This window comes from Aptenodytes forsteri, unplaced genomic scaffold (assembly GCF_000699145.1).
Source record: "Aptenodytes forsteri isolate BGI_AS27 unplaced genomic scaffold, ASM69914v1 Scaffold111, whole genome shotgun sequence".
Taxonomy (NCBI): Eukaryota; Metazoa; Chordata; class Aves; order Sphenisciformes; family Spheniscidae; genus Aptenodytes; species Aptenodytes forsteri.
Window position 1 is genome coordinate 1577983 of NW_008794710.1, and position 16230 is coordinate 1594212.

Sequence of the window (16230 nt, forward strand, 5' to 3'; positions counted from 1 at the left end):
TATAACTTCTGACGGTCCTACAATAAACATTTGATTTAAAGATCACTCCATCATTTTTATATCCTAGAAAAGTCCTCAAAGTATAATATTAAACTCTCTGATGCCTTTTCTTGCTCTTGCTCCAGTCAGGTTTAGTAAAATTTATTTGTTTTTTATTAATGGAGGTTTATAGCTTATTTATATTTATATATAAATAAATAATTCTTTACATTTGATCAATATCCGTTCCTTTTTTGAGCATGTACAGTTTTAAGATTTGTTTGACTACTTAAAAAATACATCACTTTAATTCTGAAGCTTTAAAAATGAAAGCAAATTACATTTAAATAATTTCTTCCTTCCTTCATCAAATATTTAACAATACAATAAAACTACTAACAGTTTGTGACTCCAAGCTGAACATAAAAGAAACTAGCTAAATCATAAAAAACCACATGCACTAGTTAAGTAAGAACAATATTTATGGAATCAGACTACACAGGGAGAAATTAAACGATGGGACCTTCCTACCACAGGCCTCCCACGTGCCCTCTTGCCTGCAGGAGGCAGGCAAGCTCCTGACAGTAACAGCAAGCTGTCAAAAAGTTACAAAACTCTCCCCAGATCACAGTGTATGTTGTCCCCAATTCACCCTCGCACCCAAAGCCTGAAAATCAAGAAATATTTTATTGTGTGGCTCCAGTTAATCAGTGAAGGTTTTGCTGGGCCAATAAAGAGAAAAGTTCTTGGAAAATTCCTGGCCAAACTTGGTCTCATGAAACAGTAAAGTTTACTATAAAAAGAAGTGTTGTGCTAGAATCATAGAATCATAGAATCATCAAGGTTGGAAGAGACCTCTAAGATCATCGAGTCCAACCATCAACCCAACACCACCATGCCCACTAAACCATGTCCCTAAAAAGACATTTTGACTCTCACCTTCTCACTGCTTTTCCTAACACACCTATCGACCAGGTGGAACAAGCCCCGCAATATCAGCCTCTGTCCTGAAGTGTCTGGTACAACTTGTAATGGGACTTTCAGATTAATCTAAGTAGATAAAAGTAACTTTTTACTCCTGTTTCCTTTTAAACATAGAATATTATTTTCCCTCCGATATTATAGATTATCCTCCAATATTATAGATTCCTTTCAAAACACAAATGAGGTGTCTATTTTCACATCTTTCCAAACGTGAAAAGAGTAGCTGTCTTTGGACATATTTAATGGCAGACAGTTCAAAGTATTTCAAGAGGACTTCCTCCTTTCTCAGTCTCCATGATGTTCACTGTTGTCAACATCAGCCACAGAGACAGGCCACTTGGCTAACAGAGCACTACCAGACACACTGATTCCACAATTGCTTCTGAAATTACATTTTAAATTACTTTTTTCACCATCCTTAAGAAGTCAGGAAACTTATCTGTACTCTCTCAGGAGTGAGGTACCCTCAAAACAACCTAAATCCAGGTGGAAAGAAGCAAACAGCCACATGAGAACTGTGAATTAAGGACTTGGGGATACTTGGCTATGGCCAGACACAGACCATCACACTCTTGTCGTGCCCCAGCTTTGGGCAGGCTGGGTGTAAGCCAGCTGAATGTGGAAAACTTGCAGTCCCTTTATTAAGTCCTATTACTACAGCCAAAGTGCCATACCTCACTGCTTAGGAGGCAGGCTTAGCAGGGTGGCATGCATTGTATTAGTTGGCTGTACACTCCTGGACCAAAGCTGGCTTGAGTTCAATCCTTGGGAGCATAGTGAAGATGGAAAATATGGCCCTATGAATTCAAGCTTGAGTGGGAGCAAGGAGGAGACTGAGGAGATGTCTGGGGAAAGAATAACGCTGGGGCAGGAACAGGAGCGGAGAACAGACTTGCCATAGGCAGCTGGTTTTGCCGAAGCAAGTTGAAGTCCTCTCCCTTGACTTTAAGTCCTAAGACATGTACCTAGGCGTGACTGGGCTTTGCAGGGTCTGGGACTCTCCTGGATCCCCATTTATGTTGTACCTTTGGGTGTGGAAAACTGGATCCCTCTTTTAAAATACGAAGCAGGTTTATGAAGTTTCCCACATGCTGACAGTTGTGGATTAAACTTTCAGCTAGGAGTTGGAGGTCTAAATAATCTGTTGGGTTTTGTCTGAGAGTAAGCCCACGCTTCCGGTATCTCAGAGAGCAACTCTAACTTGAAAAAAAGGAAAAGAGGAAAAGCAGTCTCCATCCATCTTGTAGATCCATGCCACCTTGGAGAATGGAGTTCACGGTCCACCAGGCCAGGGAGGAGCTTTGTTCTGCAGTGCTTTGCTTAGGGTAGCAACCTGGGAAAGCGTAGGAGAAAGGCCTGGCATGGCGTAGCAGTTATTCCAGCTGCAGGGATGTTGGGTAAGAGGGAAGGGGTCCCGGCCTTGGTTTGGTAGATATGATATTCACCTCTCAAGCTTTCAGCTTGCACCACCATTGAGCTAAAATGTGAAAGGAAGGAATTTCACCCCTGCTTGCCCACCCACAGTTTTCTTCTCCTGCAGGATGCTGCTTCCAGGAAAGGCTCTGGTCAGATGCTAAGAAGCACAGCAAATACTGCCAGCACTCTTTTGGCAACCTACCTGGCTGCCTTTGCTCCATTAAGCAATGCACTCTCTCCATCAGCTTCTGCAGGGCTGGATCCTGTCCCCATCAGATTTAGCAAGAACTCTAATGTACCCCTGGATGAGGATAGGGTCTAGCTATTCCCCCTTCCTCATCTTTATTCACAGTTGCATAAAAAGATTTAAACGATCCTTAGTATTTTACAAATGTATTGTTTGGAGAAGAATTATGGTGCTGTATGACTGAACATAGAATCATAGAATTATTTAGGTTGGAAAAGACCTTTAAGATCATCGAGTGCCCAGCCAAACCAACCACTGCCAAGTCCACAAAGTGGAAAAGCAACAAAGTGGAGAAGCATGTCAACACCGCAGTCATTGCTTTGGATTCATGGCCCTCAAATCCATTTAACTTACAAATTATCAAAATGGAAATATCCAGAAAATACCAACAAAATGGAACCACAGTAAAAAAGAAACCACCAGATTCCCTCACAGAATCTGAATGTTTTAGTGTAGGAAACTGTCACAAAAGAAATAGGTCAGTCTTTTGAAACAGTATTTTTTAAGTGAAAAAGGAACAGCACACTGCAAATGTTATTTGGATGCCTAACTTTCAGAGCAGCAACAGTCATCTTGGTATTCTTTGGCTCAGAGTTAACTCTGACAATCATTTGCTCTAACAGCTGAAATGCAAAGTCTGGAAAACGTTTTTTATTTTAAAGGGACCAAAAAATGAGCCAGGGTTAATTAGTTTTTGTTGTGATCTAATGAAATGGGCCAAATTTTCCCTTAGCTGTGACTGAGTAAATGAAAGCAGAATCCAAAGTAAAACTTCTGTGAGAAGTACATCACTGAAGAGCAATAAAGGCAAGCGTAAACAAATAAAGTTGGAATTTGCAAACACAGTTCACCTGGAATATCGACTTACGTTAGGAACAAAGCCTGGGGTCACAGCTTTCTCTAGAACAGCATCCCAGTTGACATCAGCTAGGTATGGAGAGCTTTGGATGTCTGCAAGGCTTGAAAGACGGCACTCTGGGTCCTTAGTGAGGAGCTGTGATCAAGCACAAGGCATTTTCTAAGGACCCGGATGCCATATAAAAGAGTAAACATATCACACATAAATTGTATGATACACGATTTAGAGTAAGGAAATGGCTAGGGAATCCTCTAACAACTCCTAGAAGGCCCAATCTAAAAAAATAAAAGTAATAACTCATAGGAAATTAATATAATTTAATTGCCACCAGATGGCTGTTGCAGGCATGAAGTGTGTAAATGTATTAGTAACAAAAGTCTGTTTACAAATACACAAGAGTCCGAGTGACATGAAACATCACAGTTCAATGCTACCCAACAATTTGTATTTCGTCTGTAATTTACTGGAAGATATAGTTACACCGAGCATCCTGGCAGCAATTAAAATTAACCACCTCATTGCTCCATCTCTCAAAAATAGATTGCTCATTGCTGCAAAGGAAATTGATGTTCTATTGCTCTAGTCACACATTCACAAACATTTCCTGCTCAAATATCAGTACTGATGATCTGAAGTACCTAAAAGAGACAGAGGATCCTTGCAGCATGGCCAGAAAATTAAAACAAACAAAAACCTGGGATTTTAGGAAGCAAGTGATTTCCAGAGTCATGATGCATTCAGAAAGAACCTCAGCTTGTAGCTTAGTGACATTTACAGCAAAGCGGCTTGACTTTTGTTGTTGCAACTACAGCAACATGGGACAGGGAGAAATACAGCCCTTTTCACTTCTAAGCTCCCTGGCTGGAAACTGTGGTAGAAATTCAGAGGGCAGAGTGGTCCTTCCTTCCCTTTCCCACATACACAACTAGGGCTGGAGATAATGGGGCCAGGGTACAGAGTGGGAATTACTGATCCCCAAAGTTTTGCTATCACTAGTGAATCAGTTTTTAAATAAACAAAAAAATTAGATTTCTATTTATTTGAGGCCATTAAATGCCTGAGTCTAAGCCTAAGAATAATCCAGCTTCTCAAGAGAGAATACTGAATCACTAACATTCAGAAAAGTCTAGGAATAAGCACTGCTTTCTTATCCTTGAAATTTTGACTACCTAATGTGTGTGCTTGCCTGATGCCTCTGCATTGCTGGAGGGGCTTCTGGAAGAGGAGAGAAGAGAGGACAGAAGGTTTTTGTGCTTTCTTACCTTTTTCAGTAGTGCTATCATGCCTTTGCACCATGCAGATGAGTAGTGAACTCTTTCTATCTTGAACATGTTGAGTATCTCATCAATGGGGGTGGCTGAATGAATTTCATAGGGCCTCTGGGATAAAGTTAAATCAATATCAAGCCAGCAAGAATGGATAAAAAAGTGTAGACAATTCATGTTTTCCTGAGCTCAGTATTGTTTATGCTGGAAATACCAAAAACACCAAAACATCTTATAACAATTTTGAGGCTAATCCTTTGCATGTGTGCTTTTCTTTGGTCGTAATGAATGTAATTACTCATAGATGCATTTCCTCTGCAAATTTTTCTCTCATGAAAAGAAGTATCAGTTCAAATGAGATGGCTGAATAATTTTGTTCCTGGTGCATTCTATGTGAAACGTGGACTATTTACTTTTTTTTTACTTCTAGTACTAGAATATACTTGTGATCTAAATGGACCTACTGTCCTGTGTTTACAGTGCCTAAATTCTTCTATATGTGAAGAGAAGCTCCAGGCTTCACAGTGCTTTGTTCATGAAGATTGCTGTGATTTATCTTTTATTAAATATAGCATTTGGAAATGAAAGTACTACATATAAACTTATATTCTTATTAATTGCTGTTCTACACACATTTTTTGAAGACTCGTATTTGTGAAACAAGTTGTTAGAATGATATTCTGTTGATGTATTTTTTAAAACAAGGACAGAGTGTGGATTGCTTGTGAATTAAGTTGTACCCAGCAGGTGACAAATATGTGATATGTGATGTGAGATCTGCAGCCAAATGCCATCATAGCAGCCATGTGCAAATTGATGCATCATAATTCATACACAACATAGAGTTACCTTCTAATCCAATATCCTCAACAGCGAAGAGCAGATACTCATTACCTTCACTAAGAACTGAATCATCCCTTGACTTTTGCTAGCGTATACTGGTACAAGATTATAATTTAAGAGTATTTCTAGGTGTTAGTTACTTAATCTGGTCATGAATTAGAGCCACTCTTCATAAAGGCCCAGAAAACATTCTTATTTTGAGAAGATTCATGCACATGTTTAACTTTGAACATGTGTATGAAACCAAGTCCATTCCAAGGCATTGGGTTGTTCTAAAAATAAATCCACGGATTGCTTAAATCTTCTTGCTTTGATTCACATTCAGTTAGTCTGTTGTCATTTAGTTATATCATGTCCATATGAATTCAACAGGACCTAAATGCATGCTCTGAATAGATAATTTTCTTGAATCAGGTTCAAAACTGTCATTTGAAATAGTCTGTCATATGCTTTTCCCTACCTGTGGTAATGCTGCCATAAAAGAGCTATTAAAAATGAAAAGTTAACATTCTGTCTGTTGTCAAGAAGTAACCTACTGCTGATTTAGACTTGATATAACAATGTGACCAATACGATCATTGAGCCAGAATTTACACCAATTGTTGGAAATGGTGACTTAGCTCTAAAAATATCAATTTTAAGGAATAATGAATATTTGAATAAAGTAAAAAGAATAAAAATAAGAAAGTTCTTCTGTAAAGGATGTTTCTGCACAGGTTTGAATAAAGTAAAAAGAATAAAAATAAGAAAAAGTTCTTCTTAAGGATGTTTCTGCACATGCCTTTTTCCTCACCAGAAAAAGCCTTAAAAAATTTACCTTATTTTAAAGTTTATTAGCATTCTGCAATCTTACTTGATTTTTTGAGATTTGCAGAGATTTTTAATATTGTTCTTAGTTAATTTGAACTATAAATACTCAAAGAAATGGCCATCATAAGCTTGGTCTTTTGAGGTCCTTCACACCTATTTCTCCCATGTTTTTCAGCTATTCAATCCACTTGAGGGTCAGACCCCTTCTGTTTTATTTTGTGAAAAAGGAAAAAAAATCTGTTTTGCTTTTGTTTGTGATGTTTTACCAAAATTCATTGTAAACTGTTCACATCACAGTGAAAGTCAGAGTCCAAGAATCCCACCTACTGCCTCTTTCCTTCACCTTGTCTCTGTTGAGGGCATGGTATATACAGTTATTATAATATTTCAACAGTAGTCTATAGGAACAGACTGACACATGTCATGGTTTGCATCATGCGGTTTAATTTCATGGACTTAGGGGAAAAAATCAACGTTTGGTGCAAAGCTTTATAAATTCACTTTTTTGGTTGTTAGGTGTTTTATCAACAACTGGCTAAGGAGAGAAATGCAGCCTATTGAGAAATGCTAACGCTACTGTGGATAATCAAAAAATGGTCCAGACAGCTCTGTACCAGATGCAACCTACACCTGTAGCTACAGCCCTCTTTCCAGCAATGCGTTGTCTTGGCCGCCTGGCACTAGAGAGCAAGGCATGAGAATGGCTGCAATGCCTTGAGCACCCCGAGCCTCCTCTGAGGACTCTTCCATCTCATAACAGTAGAGGCAAATAAAAACAAAAATTCAGCCCAATGAAAAGCAACTCATTTTTACTTAGCTCCTCTTGAATTCAGGCAGGCAGTGTCATACACTACGCATAGCTCAGAGGTGGAAAATGATCCAAATTTCTAATGCTCCTCATTTCTAATGCTCCTTCCTTCCTGCCTTCCCCATGCACTAGTATGCACCGTGCTCCAGCTGCAGAAAGTCCTATCTCCGGGTGGCTCTGCCGAGTGCAACACGCTCCTCTTTCCCCAGGACTGCTGTAGCAGGAGCGGGTGGGCTGCACCAAGTGCCCGCCCATCTGCTCTGTGGCAATGGGGCTCTCTTCTCACCGCTGAACACAGTGCTGTGGGAGCGTGGAGGAGGAGGGGGCTGCCTGCCTGCAGGTTTAGCTTGCAGCCTTGCAGGCGCAAGCTGCTTCTTCGCAGCCCTCTGCATGGGGCTGCTGCAGCAGATGGAGCTTCAGACCTTGTGGTTGTTGCAGACAGTAACACGCTTTGGGTTAAGCACATTTCCTCAACCCACCGCTACTTCTCTTGTCATCACTCCTGTCAGTTTAGGTCTTGTCTAGACTAGAAAAATTTAGAAATACAATTCAGGAAAAAATACACCTTTTCCTAGTCCATACAAAGGCATGGGCTGCCAAGCTACCCTCTGGCTTGCTCAGTGGGCAAGAGCCGCCCTTCAGGAGAAAACAAGCAGCTGGCTTGGTTGACTAGAGCATGGACAGATGGCAATGTTTTTATTTAAAAAAAAATTTGATTCAGTCTCAGCTTTGCTTTGTCTGTAGCCAGATAGTCTCATTCAGAGAAGACTGTATGGCTCTTGGCAAATGGATACCATTCTATATAATTTTTCATTTGTTAAAGTGGCTAGGTATCTTTTGTGATTTGTCTTGGGAGATCAGCTTTCCTTATAGTGTGCTGCTTTCTTGGAGACACTCATTGGTGAAAGGGTTGATATAAAAATAGCAGGATGTTCTTTTAAATTATTATACGTGCAGCCAGTACTACCGTCTATGACTGGGGTTGAGAATGTATTTTGCTTATCACTGCCAGACCTTAAATGTTCAGGTTAAAATTTTTCATCCCGGGAAGAATGTCAGCTTAAACACTCAGTAATTGTTGAGAATGATGGCAGAGAAAAATTGCAAAGACTTTTTTTTTTTCCTAAAAAGTTTTTTAATACTCCTGTGCTTTGAGAGCAGGGCTGAGATTTGCCATGGGAGACATCTTTGCATCAGGAGCATGACTTTTGCCATTTCTATGGAAATATAAAATAGTTTGGCCAAGTCTTAAGCCTTTGAAAAATGTAGCTTCTGGATTGAAGTTGATTCAGTCCAGCTTTGCTTTGTCTGTAGCCAGATAGTCTCATTCAGAGAAGACTGTATGGCTCTTGGCAAATGGATACCATTCTATATAATTTTTCATTTGTTAAAGTGGCTAGGTATCTTTTGTGATTTGTCTTGGGAGATCAGCTTTCCTTATAGTGTGCTGCTTTCTTGGAGACACTCATTGGTGAAAGGGTTGATATAAAAATAGCAGGATGTTCTTTTAAATTATTATACGTGCAGCCAGTACTACCGTCTATGACTGGGGTTGAGAATGTATTTTGCTTATCACTGCCAGACCTTAAATGTTCAGGTTAAAATTTTTCATCCCGGGAAGAATGTCAGCTTAAACACTCAGTAATTGTTGAGAATGATGGCAGAGAAAAATTGCAAAGACTTTTTTTTTTTCCTAAAAAGTTTTTTAATACTCCTGTGCTTTGAGAGCAGGGCTGAGATTTGCCATGGGAGACATCTTTGCATCAGGAGCATGACTTTTGCCATTTCTATGGAAATATAAAATAGTTTGGCCAAGTCTTAAGCCTTTGAAAAATGTAGCTTCTGGATTGAAGTAACAATGTGCAGACACTCTGAAATGTAGTCTTCCATCTAAAAATGGGAGTAATAATTGTTCTTTATTTCTAGTTTCCTTTGTCTGTCAACCTACATGAAACTGTGAGATCTTTATGGGATGGATTGTGTCACATTACAAAGTGCCTAGCAGAACAGGGTAGCGGTACTGTGTTAGGGTCATATGATAACAAATACTCTTTCCTTAAAAACAGCATACTGCAATGCAATAAAATCCTCTTTCCAAAATAGGAATTAAAAATTTAAAAAACCCAGCTACTTTAGCTACATAATTATCCTTAAATAGTATCTAAATTACTGTTTTCCATAGGGAATAGTAAATATTTAAGCAACCAACTTCAAGCTTTTGAACCAAAATGGAAAAGAATTTTCCATTATCTTCCCTGAAATTTAACCATGCTCAGGAAGATTTTTCATTAAGCTTATTCACATAATTGATTAGATAAGTAACAAGTGTTCCGGCAGATAAGCATTTTCTGTAGTTGGACCAAGCATTTTAGGATATTACATTAGCTCTTTTAAGGTAGTAGCCAAGAGAATCAAAGATATAATAAAGCCTGAAGTAACTCAACTTCAAAAAATACCATTGTTTCCAATTCAGCATTGTTGAGAAGTTAGTAAAACATTAGGCTTTTCCTTAGTGCACACTGAAAGTCTACGTCCATTTTAGGCAAACTTTCACGATGTAATTGAGAGTGGGGTGAAACTTTCCTGAGAATGTTTCCAGCTGGAAAGGACTCAGGACAGCATTCCTGAACTGAACTGCAGCCTCGTCCACTCAAATTTTATCATGAAGGGTGCACTCAGGGGCACTGCAAACTTTGGGACTTCTGTCAGTCAATGTGTTAAATAACAACAAACCCCATCATTCTTACCCAACCCCTCAGTAATTCATACGCTGTAATTCCTAGTGACCACCAGTCTACGGGGTACGAGTATCCTGGACCTCCATCCATAAAGGCCTGGAACACTTCTGGAGCTAAAACAAGAAATCAAATCAAACAAAAAGCTTTATATTAAGGTTAGACTATGGATCATTAATGTTGGTATTTGAAAAATGAATAAGGACGCAAATAACTGGAATTAAATACATTTGTAAACGCAGCATTTTCAGGATGCAGTTTCAGTGCCTTGGTTTGCTGGCAACAAGTGACCTTCACCGGTCAGGGTTTTTCAAAAGCCAATAATTTTATATGTTAATTCCTACCTGGTCCATTTAAATTTTATGTTTATGTGAATAAAAATAAGTAATAGGAGGGGAGTTCCTGAACTGAAGTGTGACTTGGAATATTTAGTGTAATGCAAACATTTTATGGGACAAATATGCAAGCAAGGTGATTCCTTGTGATTGATAGAGGTGTTGAATATGGTAAATCTCATCCTTATTCTACATTTGGATAGAATTAATCAGATAGGTTTTAAAGGTATTCAACATAGGCAAATGGTAATTAAATACAAATCCTGACACTGATTGTATGCTGTGATAAACTCTGTCATGACTAGAAATAAACACACTGTCAATGAAGTAATGAATTCCGTAAAAATAACTTTCCCTGGGGGAAAAAAAAAATCGATCTTTTCAAAACAAGGATCCAGTTGGCTAATTTCAGCAAGAAAGCCATACTAAATAATGCCACTGTAGTTTCTTCAGAAAACCATACATAAGTAAGAGAGGATATAAAATGAAATGTCAGTCATGTAAAAATAACTTCCCTGGGGGAAAAAAAAAATCGATCTTTTCAAAACAAGGATCCAGTTGGCTAATTTCAGCAAGAAAGCCATACTAAATAATGCCACTGTAGTTTCTTCAGAAAACCATACATAAGTAAGAGAGGATATAAAATGAAATGTCAGTCATGCTTTTCTAATTATTTCACAGCAGAATCTCAGTACGCTTTGTGAAAACAACACTTTCCCTGGGGATTTTCTAAACAACACTATCGCCAACCGTAACATCATGCTAGATTGCAATTACCACGTGAGCCTCTTCTGGCCACAATACCGAGTCTAATGTACCACATTACCACCTGATTATCATCGCATCACTTTCTAATGGGCATACCGCAATGAATAATGTAATCTGGTCACACTTACTTCTGACTGGCAGTTTGGGATTTGACTATGTATAGCATTTAAAGAAGCACCTTTAATTAAAGGAAAGGCATTCCTTGCAGAGGAGTTTTTGCAGTCCTTGCATCATTACAGATGGCAACTTAACAATTTACAACTCCAGACCTGAGTGCAGAAAGTCTTGAAGAGCCAAACCTAACAGAGGATTTTGGCATCTGAATTAGATGCGGCAAAACCCTAATCTGTAGAATAAAAAGCAACGAATGAATGAAAGTGGTCCTATACTCTCTGCCCAGCAGGACCATGTCTAAATAGGTTTAGTAGGAGAACTGCAGGCACCTAAATAAACATTTTTGCCAGAATACGTGTGTCTGCAGAATAGCTGACCAGTGGATCTCTGGCATAGGTAAGCTTGTGCTGTGATCCAGCATGGCATGAATCAACAATGCCATAAAAGTCATCACACTGAGATAGCTCTGTCTCACCTCCAGATAATATAGCTTCACTTGGCATGCTATATCTTCAGATGTACTTCAGATCTTGTTTGCATGCTGCTGGAGATCTGTGTAGGCACAACTTACATGTGTGCAGTCTATCACATAGATAGATGCTAAGAGGGTAGGCAGGATTTTTTGTGTTACTGTAGTGGATCAGTGCATCTAAATTGCACATCAGGCACCAAAGTCATATTTTGAATATCACCATAGGCACCTTGTAGTGAAGGTTTGCTTTATTTAGCCACATTTGTTATGGTTTTTGCTCACTGTGCCTAGATGATGTATAATAATATCTCATTACAGAAAATAGCCTTTGTGGACTTTTTTATTGAGCTATATAGGTATAATATTGGTTTCACTCTTTCTTTATAGCTTTAACATTGTAATAATGCGACAGATCACTGTCCAATTTCTGTGAGGTAGAGACGGAAGTACTTTATTGATGTAACCTACAACATTGCCAGAATGGTGCAGCTGTTTTACTAATTCAGTGACTGAGTTATCCACTTTTATTTTATTTGCTTGTTCTAAAAGCTTCAAGGTCAACTCATGCCGCATTAAGCGGCTCAGCAGAAAATGCTTTCTTTTGCCCACTGGCCCTGCTGTTTTGAAGCTCTGTTTCCTCACTTTAAGCTGATGACAGCACCCTTAGATCAGAAAACAGGCAGTTAGGCTCCTGATTTTTAAGGCAAATAGCCCCTTTCCCCCTGCTTTCATAGTATTATTTGCAGTCCAGCTGGACTGCCTCTGCATTCAGTCAGCTCCAGTGAAGCGGTTGTAAGCACCTGCTTCGCAAGTTGAGGGGGGACTGACAGAAGGTGCAATATGATTTACAGTAGCCTACGTACAGGTTTAGTCTCAGGGTGACATCTCAACCCTACTGAAGACAAAAGATCTTTCCCCAATTTAGCAAGGCTGTTAAATACCAATCTCACACTAAGATTGTGATTTATGTGTCTAAAAACCTTTTTGAGCTGAGACATTAGGTCCAAATGAAGGCCTCCAGCCTGTATGGCAGACTTTTGGAGTTTGCCTGCTCATTCAGAAACATAACATGATTTTACAGAAAGACAGCAGATCCTCCAAGTGATGGGGTTAGCCAAGCTCTGAAGAACTAGAGCTGTGAAATACAGAACATAACATTAGGTTTTGCTGTAAGAAATGACTGTCAGGAAAACCAATTCTGAGTGCAAACTGGCTAGGATGAAAGCAAATAAAAAATCTGAAAGGAAAGTTAGAATTCTACATTGATTTTCTTTAGGATTGTTGTTGAAAGAGACTATCTGTAATCTTTCTTCTAAAATTTGAATTTGATCTCGGGCTCAGCTTGGACAGCTGTCCTGCAGCCTGCTGTGGATAGGTTCTTCCAAAGGATGATAAGATTTGAGCTTGCTAGCTTGCAGCAAGGGCAAGAGCTCTGCTGTGTGCACTCTTTCTGCACACATCCTCTCTTATTGTAACAGATTTAGGATGAAAAGAATACTTACATCTTTTATGCCCATTCATCTACTCAAATGCAAGGATTCTGCCTGCAAAAGTTCATTCATGTGAACAAAAGTGAGAGAGTGCATGTAAGAATGAGACTTTCAGATCTTTTTCCTCAAACAACTTCTACTGAACAAAGGCTTTTCAGGAAAATTTGTGGTTTTAATACTGGGTCTGATCCTGCAGATTCATTTGGCTGAGGGCTGTAGTTACTACCACATACAGTCAGAGTGAAGGCAGTAGAAGTTTGCCTGGTGGAAGCACAGCTTTTAGATAGTGAAGCTAAATCAAGTAGTAGCAAGTCTGGCAGCAGCAAGAGTGAATTCAAAGACAAGTGAAGAAGTGATGCAATCGGTAGGTCTTACAGGTCTTCACAGCTCCCCATGAGCAAACACCTTTGACATAAAGGAGAACTGCTTTACTAGAGCTGCCCAAAAGAGTGTCTTCAACAGCAGTAACCTGGTCCAGCCTCACTGCCCACCCTGCTTTGAGCAGGAGGTTGGACTAGAGACTCCTGAGGCCCCTGCCAACATGAATCATCCTATGATGCTAATGAAGCTCAAGCAATCACCTTCTCACAGCACATCTGAGCAGGATGATCTAAGGCCAGAAGTCTCAATGGGACCTTTACAGCCTCTTCCTCTCGGCAGTCATCGTGAACCGCATGGGCTCTTCACCCTCACTCAGACACCTGGAAAATCTGCCACCCAAAGTACTGGGGACTTTTGAAAGTCTGGATCTCAGAAGCAATGCAGTCTTTTGGTCTGGGAGATCACTCTTCATGTGTGGCAGAAGCGTGATCCACCACCTGTCACGCAAGGCTTCGGTAACTACAAAGACAGAGCATTTTAAAACCAATGCCATTCCGAGCTGAGACATCTGTGCTGATTTTAACAGGGCAAGCAATAAAATCAGGAATGTTTCTGTGTCTTGTATGATAATGAGTAAAGGCACATATTTAACTTCAGCAACTCACCAAGCTAAAAATCCTCCGATTGTTTTTTTCTTATATTATTTTACTATATATTTCTCTTAATAATATACTGTCATGCTTTCACTGTTTATCTGCTTTGCTTTCTTGAAAAATAATGTAAAACGAACCCACTTTTGTGCTGTATTAAGTGTGCTTCAGTGCATTCCTTGGCTGTCCCTAATATATATTTCCAGTTAATGTTTTTTTCCAAATAATAAATTAAAATAAATCTTTTTCAGAGCTCTGTCTTCTGATGTTTTTGCATTGTATCTTTCTAGTAATACCATATCATTGTAGAGTGTCTCTGTACTGAAAGGAAGATTCCAAGGAAGTAAATAAATGGCTATTTTGCTTTAAAATAAAACCACACTGGAGAACGGTTAATAAAAAATTGAACATGAAAGCAAGTCTAGTGAGTCTGTATCCATCTCAGAAGCAGTGGCTTCCTGGGATATCCGTACTCTGGTTCTATGGGCTCAGCCATACTCCAAATAATTTTGTGAAATAGAGAGTAATTTCTGACAAATCAATTCATATATACAACTACCCACTGCAATTGTCACAGCAGTCAGGTGATCTACATCACGAATGATGTAGTGGATGTGTCTCGTATTGTATGCATATTTCCCTAAAGACCTATAAAAAAAAAAGTACAAAACTGAAATTTTACTTAACTGGTTGGTAATTCTGTACCCTATTTGTGGAAGGTTATCAGTATCTAACAATATGATTCATGAGCTTGAAATAAAAGAGAATATCATTGTAAGTGCAAACAATACTGAACCCAATTTTCACTATTTGTTCCTACTGTAAAAGAGCATTTTGTACATAGGATAAAATACTTTTAAGTAGGGTTTCTAAAACTCTGCCTAGTATTCATAGGTAACACTTAACTTCATAGTTAAACTCTAGTGCTCCAGGTCTCTGAAATTCTGGCAATTTTAATTTGGTGCCCAGTGGCGAGTTTGAAAAGGCTGTCCATGATAAAATAATCAATTTGAGGCCTATCACTTGGAATGGTTGGCACAAAGAATAGCTGTTATTATTTTTGGTGGAGCATACTGGTTTAATTATAAAGATAATTCATCAGGCTAAATCATAAAATGAAGAGCTTGGAGCAGCTCTGATACGAATCCTAAATAGCACAATGTAGCATTTCTTTTCTGATGAACTGATTTAAGTTTCACTTCCTTAGCAAGAAGCTAATCAAAGAGCGCCTGGTGTACTTGCCTATCGCTACCCGGGAGACTGCCAAGTGTTGATTAAGAAGCTTACAGAGCTATTACTTACTTTGAAGCACTGCCAACTTCCATAGGTTGCTTTGAAACTTTACAAAATTGATGAGAGGGAAAGTGCAGCGAGATGAACACATTAGACCCTTCTTCAAGTGGCCTTTACTACATACTAACAAGTCAGTATATTTAAGCAGTAACTTGCAAGTGAGTCTTGCAATCAGCTGCAAAGAGCTGATTGCCCATGCATAGCTAAATGTTGCCAATGAAAGCTGGTCATTAATTCCTACAAAATGCCCTGTGCCAATGTTATTAATATGACAAACTGAAAATAAAATAAAAAATAAAGCCATAGTGGTTTGGCCTTAATTTTTTTGAACGATCAAGTTCGGATGGGCACGACCAAAACATTTCTCAAGAATGAAAACCCTGACATTAGTCATCGAGTTGGCTAGCTAGAGTTCTCTGCAGTCTATTTGCATCTCAGCAGAGACACTACATGTCAGTAAGGGGAATCAGAGGTTTGTGGTGTATGGCAGGGGTTGCAAAGCAATACACTCTGCCAGTCGTGTAGCAAAACACATCTCAGTGGCACAGGTTTTATTGTAATGCCTAAGATTTCATAGATAAGAAAATAGATTGCAGTGTCATTAACTGAGGTTCAGCATGATACCAGGCTGCCAGGTATCATTTTCCTTCCTCATATAAGTCGCTGCAGAAAAAAAAAAGAATATATATATATATTAAAAAAATAGATATATACACATATATATATAATGCTCACCGTATAAACAATATTTTGATTGACTAGCACAGGATAAGCTGTTAAAAGCTTAGACCTGTTCAAATTGTAAACGTGTGAATGACATGATATATATAACACATTCATA

General features: G+C 38.9%; 1 protein-coding gene across 2 annotated transcripts in view; it reads right to left on the bottom strand.

Annotated features, from left to right (window-relative positions):
• The window catches only part of STK32B (serine/threonine kinase 32B), a 161652-nt gene that overhangs the window by 27274 nt on the left and 118148 nt on the right, over positions 1–16230 (bottom strand). For both annotated transcript variants that reach the window (XM_019470628.1, XM_019470627.1), the window contains 3 exons: positions 9959–10062; positions 4748–4864; positions 3495–3620 (listed from right to left, as the gene is read on the bottom strand). In XM_019470628.1, coding sequence (XP_019326173.1) covers positions 3495–3620; positions 4748–4864; positions 9959–10062 — 347 coding nt within the window. The remainder of the gene's footprint in view (positions 1–3494; positions 3621–4747; positions 4865–9958; positions 10063–16230) is intronic.